The 6,936-nt window shown below is 34.5% G+C and overlaps 1 protein-coding gene across 1 annotated transcript; it reads right to left on the bottom strand.

Annotated features, from left to right (window-relative positions):
• Nucleotides 1-2,681: 2,681 nt before the first annotated feature.
• LOC131857780 (glutamate receptor 3.3-like) lies at nt 2,682-6,288 on the bottom strand. Its single transcript, XM_059210501.1, has 6 exons — nt 6,006-6,288; nt 4,576-5,891; nt 4,194-4,483; nt 3,942-3,973; nt 3,431-3,843; nt 2,682-3,351 (listed from the first exon to the last, which is right to left on the bottom strand). Exons 1-6 carry the CDS (start codon nt 6,286-6,288, stop codon nt 2,935-2,937), a joined length of 2,751 nt encoding a protein of 916 aa, XP_059066484.1. The 3' UTR covers nt 2,682-2,934.
• Between the last annotated feature and the right edge of the window lie 648 nt (nt 6,289-6,936).

Genomic DNA, 6,936 nt, shown 5'->3' with positions numbered 1-6,936 from the left:
TGTGTGAACTTGTAATATATTTCTTCATAGCATTTTTGTGGGAATGTTTATATTAAAGTTCAAAGAACATTAAAAAGGTTCATTTCAGTGTTAGGATGCACACTTGCATTTGGTATTTTTTCATGTTGGGTATATAGATGAAATTAATTGTTTTTGCTAACTCATTTCTAGATGGTAATACCTTAGAAGGAACTCTTCTAAGTTCTATGATAATTTTTTTTAAGGTTCACCATCTTTGCGAACAACTCATTAACATTACATACCACAACCACCTAAGTCTCCTGCTATAGTTATAGCTTATGCCTTGGAGGATATCTAAATTGGTTTGAATTTTAAAAGGTTTGTCACTGGTCTACTTGGAGATGCAGGTATTGACTTAAAAGATGGTTTTGGGTTATACATTATTTGTGTGAACTCAACATACATTTCATCATGGTATTTTTTGTAGGAATGCTTTTATTAAAGCTTGAAAACAACATTAAAAAGGTCAATTTCAATGTTAGAATGCATAGTTGTATTTCATATTTTTCATGGTGGATCTATAGTTATTATTAATTATTTCTCATAACTCATTTTTTGATGGTAATACACTAGAAAGAATTCTTCTAAATTGTATGGTTAAATTTTCTTAAGGTTCACATCTCTATAAACCACTCAGTAACATTACACACGAGGACCACCTAAGTCTCCAACTATAGCTATAGCTTACGCCTTAGCTATTGATGTCTCTCTTGATGTATTTGACATGGTTGACTTCATACTTTAGAGATTTGCATATTATTGGACTACATATATCTTTGAACTATCTTTAGACTTTTGGTAGAGTCGAAAATAACTTTGAAATCACTTGCTTGTAGTAGTTGGTTCTTCTTTTACCTTTTATTGGCACATGAACACCCACCATAGCTTTTTGAGAAAAGTTATACAAAAAAACTTAATAACAAAATTGTATGTTCACTTCTCTAAATGCTTGGCATAAATTTTATCTAATAACAATGAAATATCTAAATTGGTTTAAAATTTAAGAGGCTTATCACTAGTATACCTGGAGATGCAGATTTCAAATGAATAGATAGTTTGAAGTGTCATAGTATCTATGTGAAATTTTCATATATTTTTTCATGGTGGTTTTTGTAGGAATTATTATATTAAGGCTCAAACACCATTAAAAAGGTCCATTTCAGTGTTAGGACGCATACTTGCATTTGGTAGTTTTTAATAGTGGATCTATAGTTGAAATTAATTATTTTTGCTCACTAATTTCTAGATGGTAATACATTAAAAGAAACTCTTCTAAGTTCCATGGTTAAAATTATTTAAGGTTCACCATCTCTGTGAACCACTCATTAACATTACACACCACTACCACCTGAGTCTCCAACTATAGCTCTAGCTTATGCCTTGGAGAATAATCACATATTTGGCTTCAACTCAGAGAGGAAATCAATGTGATTTTGTAATATAATTTTTTAATCCATGATTGTCAATATCATCTCAAATAGTTTATCTTTAAACAAATCTGGGAATTCAAGATAGTTGAATTGGATGTTGTGGTAGATTTAATAAATATCTAATAAAGCTAACCTTGATTCAATTTCTGACCATAACTTAAACTTAATTCTAATGAAACTCTAACTCTAACTCTAATTTTAACTTTAACACTAACTCAAACTCTAACAAAGAAGACATATCAATGATCAAAATAAATTTATATTCTTATATTTTATTTACATAAAAAAGTATTAATATGTATTGCATTAATTTTATTTCGATGATAATATTTTAAATAGATTAATGGTGATAATTAACATAGGAATAAAGTAACAATGTAATAATAATTAAAATTTAATAATATAGTACATTAATAGTAATAAAATAGTATAAGATAAAATAATATAAAAAATAAGTATAATAATACAAAGGCTTTCCTAAAGTCTATTCATTATAGAAAAATATTATATTGAAATTTATGAGAAATGAATAATAACTAATTAAGATTTTTCGTATTGAAAACAATATATGTAACTTTAAATTAAATGGTTATTTAACATTAGTATTATATTAATGTTATAAGATTATTGTAATATTGATTAAATTTTAACCATAATTCTAATCACAAACCTAAAATTAAGACTAATTCTAATTGTATACATTATCTTAACCTTAAGGAATGAATGAGTGGTCTAAAACTTAGTTAATTCCCATTTTGGCAAGGTATGAATGTCAAGGATTGTGGATAAATAATTTTAAAACAAAAAAATAAATAAATAAAATATTACAAACACTAATGCACAAGACTTTTAAGGAAAGATTCATTGTCTTGTATTCAAAGCTTGGGGAAAATGACTAGAAACTCTCATGAGAAAATTGAATATGCGATTTAGAAATGTGTGCCGATAAAATTAAATTTGAAGATTAAATTAATAAAAAGAAATAAAAAAGCAACCCACTTTCCAACTTTGTTGTGAATTTTAATATTTTTATGTGTAATGTATTGCAAGAGAATAATTCCTTTAAATTACAAATAATTATCACTAATAAATGCAATTTTTACACTCTGATTTTATACCCTCCATGAAACATTCTATTCAAATTATATTCAAATTATAATATGCTATCAGCATTACCATTACACTTACTTTTAATCCTAGTGAATAAATACTGTCAAATATATATCGGGTCGAGGTATCCTATATCACTACGGCAACTATACTTGAACAAAACCCAACAATTTCTACAGTTGTACATGCACAAGTTTATTACAATCATTTTAGTTTGAGCAACAATCCCATGTTTGTGGTCAAGATAGAATTTCCACAAACATTTACAACGCGTTTGCCGTGGATATGCTCATTTAAGCTAAACGATGAAGCCAAAATTAATCCACAACCATCATAGTAATAGTAGATAGATTACACAATCCTGAAATGCTGTTCACATCTGTTCTGTTGAAACAGGAAGTTCAGAGGAAGTGGGCAAAGTGTCGGCCTTATGTCTCTTTCTTTTTGGTGCTTGGATGTCCTTCTTGTCTGCATAATTGGCAAACGTTCGCAATCGGGTTGAGATTGATTTATCATGAGATGAATTCTCATTTCTGTGCACAAACCGGTAAAGCAGGCGACATAGATAGTAGACAAGGGTGAGAAATGATACGCATCCTGTGAAAAGTAATATACCCCAAAAGTCTTTGAGGCTCATTTTGTTTGAATCCAATCCACCAGACTCAATGTTGCATTTGTTTTCAGTTGAATTGAACCACCTCTTCCGAATTGCTTGCATCTCTTTGCTTTCTGAAAGATTTAATATAGCCTTGGAAACACCTGAAACCAGCGGAGATCCCTTTGGAAACACCTGCACGCAAAATTTCAATCAATCATTCGATTTGTGAATTTTAACGGTTCTGAGATTACAGGCAAGTTTGTAGACATACGAATGAGAAGCCTCCTGTTTTGTACACGGGACCAAGTCTCGTATAGTCATTGCATCCTGCTGACAGAAAAATTTTTTGAGCAAAAATTTGCTCCTCAAATATGGCAGCCACACCTCCGTTATTGGGTCCCTTCTTCAGTGCATCAGCGGACTCTTGTGCAGATGAATATGGGCGAAGTGCGCTTTCATCCACACCAAGCTGTTGTACCAAATACTTGTCTATGAAAGATCCCTGTTGATACCCGATTGGCGAATTTTGGGCGATTAGAGATTCAAGGTTCTCAACATTTGGTACAATTTGTTTGACTGTAAGCATCGAAGACAGGCTGGCGGTGTAACTAGACACTAACACAAAGACTACAAAAAGCCAAATTGTCACCACTGCTTTACCCAGACAGCTTGCAATTCTCTCCCCTGCCCAATCAACAAAATCAAATTAGAATTCGAAAGCACTGCAAATTTCACTAAAGTTTGACCATCCGTAATGAAAAGAAGGGATATAATCTTGTTACTTTGAGTCATAAACAGTGTGGAAAAGGAAAACCTGCATATTAAAGACGGAGTAATTGAATCAGGGAAATCTGAAAATTTCGTATGTTGTAAGGAAATCGACAATAGCAAATTTGCAAATAATTGCAAACACATTCAATAGAAACATAAATAAAATGCTCTAAATCAATATTTAACTATCATATAAACTCATGATGTGATGTGATTTGTGAATAATGGTATAGAGACAAAGAGCGTGTGAACAGGAGAAGTACCAGATGAATGTCAAGACTTGTTTCCGAGGCGTCCCTCTAAATTGCCGATTTTGTCTGTGCTCCAAAAACCAAACAACAGCTCCCGTGAAAATGAAAAATGTAACAGTAGTTATCCACATGGCTGGAGTAAAGGGGTGCAGGAACGCCCAGGAATCACTTGATCGCTTGTCTGAAATTGCTACGATCATTATCAGTCCCGACTCCGTATACAGCGTATACGGTTGTGTGAAATCCACATACCTGCTCCGATTTGCAAGCACCGTTACATCTCCCACAACCGCATCGAAGTTCTGTTAATGATTTCACATTTAATTTCAGTCAGTCGGCTGGAAATATAGATTTGCAACGCAAAAGGAACAAATAAGTGGACTGAGTCACTGACCTGGAGATAGACCTGGTAGACGAGGTCATCATAGTAGCCCGCAGTGACACTGCCAGTTCCATAAGGTATCAATTCATAGGGCAATTCATAATCCAATCTTTTGAGCATCAATTTGAACACATCAATACAGAAGCCTTTAATCTCGTAAGTCTGGTTTTGTGCACCTGCACTGTCATGATCTAGTTTCACATTGAGGAATGGTGATAATACTTGCTGCCAAGGCACCGCTATTTTCAGTTTCTTGCCTGGCGCAGGTATCTTCCATCCGCGTGGCGTCTTTGTTGGTCCACTGCCCCAATGAATTTCTCGTTTCCAAGATATATTCAGGTCCCTTTCTGTCCACGACCCAATAACGCTATAATTATTTCCAACAACATTTATTATATCATATGAGCACTCCAAAGGTTCTCCTCTTTCACGATTTATTTGAACAAGACCGCTCAGGCCGAGAAAGTTTGTCTCTAGGATCTCTTTAAGCAATTGCTCTCCACCGTCAAAAACCTTGAAATTCAAAACTTTGGTGCTACTAGAGGTCTCTGAGAAACCACCCTTCCACGATTTCATATGCAGGAGACGATCGATTGCAAAAGCAATCGCCCATACCGTATCATAGGCAACAATTGCCTGGGCATTTAATTCCAGGCTTGGTATTGTAGGGTTCTGGGCTCTAAACCGCTGCTTCCATCTTTTAGCAAATTCATTCAGCCTTGGCTGGTCGGTTTGTGTGAGTTTTCTTTTGACCCCCAACACACCATTCATAGAGAGGAAAGAATTAGCGTCGAAGGAATCCAGTAGATTGGCGAATCCGTCGGAAATGATCCATACATAATCACTGCTTATCATTTTTAATTTGTACGCCTCGGAAAACAGGATTAGGGCCAAATCAGCATGCATATGCACGATGAAGACTCGCGACTCCAGCTCGATCAACTGATCCTCAAGAAGCTTTCTTATTGAAGAGACATTGGCCTGCGGATCCACTGCAGCTTGGAAAACAATTTTTGCCCTCGCTTCTCTCAAGGCATCGTTTAAGGCCGGGATTGCTGATGTGCCCAAATCGTCGTCTACATACACAAGCGCCACATCCGTCCATTTATACTCCTCTATCAGCTTTGCTATTGCCTTCATTTGTATTTTATCATTGGGCACTGCACGAATGAAGTAAGGGTATCGATGCATGGAGAGAGAGGGATTCGTTGCACCAACTGTCACAATTGGAACATGAGCTGCAACGCCCAAATACCCAACAAACTCACCCACAACGGATGTCTGTGGTCCGACTATGCTTACACATCCTTTTCTTATCAGTTCCAATGCTGCAATATTCATTACACAGCAACCCATTAATATTCTGTTTTATTCCAAAAGAAATGAACACAAAAAGAGACCAATAATAAACAGATGATTCCTTTAAGAGGAGGTTTTGTTACCTGCAGAAGCGCCTGTGAGTGCATCTTGTTTGGAGTCTCGGATATGAATATTTAGGAGCGTGCCATTCAGAATGCTGGTGTTTCTGTTTAGGTCTTCAACCGCCAATTCAATAGCAGTCTCAGCTATTTTTCCATTAGTTGTGTTCAACGCGATTATAGCACCAATATTTATTGATAGAGGTTTCACTTCTCCTAGGGCAGCAGAACAAAACAAAAGAGCACCCAACGCAATCCGCACCCAAACTTCACAACCAGAATTGGCTCTGTCGGCTTTGTTGGCCATAATCTTTAATTATGTTGAGGTAATATGAATAATACAACACTAGAAAATTTGCTTCATTAATTTCTATATAAAATGTTCAGTCATCTCCTCCGATGGCAGGATGGGTGTTAAAAGGACCGAGTCAACCATGCGGAGGCCTCACGTTATGGTGTGAATCCGTACTCGCTACAATTTTCCAAACCTATACACGTTGCTACAATTCGCTAAACTTATTACCATTTCCAAAGAGAGACAATATCTAAAGAGAGATCAGATTTTCAAATAATATGGTCAAATGTGCCTTTTAGACGTTATATAAACGTTGTTGACAAGAAAGAATGGAATACTAAATTATTGATTGAAAAATTAAAAGATTATCATATTTGATTTTCAATTAGTTAATAAATAGTGTTTAGGTGCATCTTGGATGTTACGAAGGTGTATCTTAGATGTAACATAGGTGTCATAAAAAATAGATGTAGAAAGAATAGAATAATACAATAATTCATGCCTCTAAAAACTCAGCGAGACCATTGATACTCCACTCATTAATAGTGAAATGTTTATATTTTCATTTAACTTTAAGTTTATTTACTTATATATTAATAACAAGTGTTTTTTTTTTTTAATTTATTTATTATTTTAGATATTAACTAGAGTAGAGGGGTC

This window comes from Cryptomeria japonica, chromosome 8 (assembly GCF_030272615.1).
Source record: "Cryptomeria japonica chromosome 8, Sugi_1.0, whole genome shotgun sequence".
NCBI classification, from domain to species: domain Eukaryota; kingdom Viridiplantae; phylum Streptophyta; class Pinopsida; order Cupressales; family Cupressaceae; genus Cryptomeria; species Cryptomeria japonica.
The sequence above is the reverse complement of the archived record's forward strand: the minus strand, read 5'-3'. Positions and strand labels throughout refer to the sequence as shown.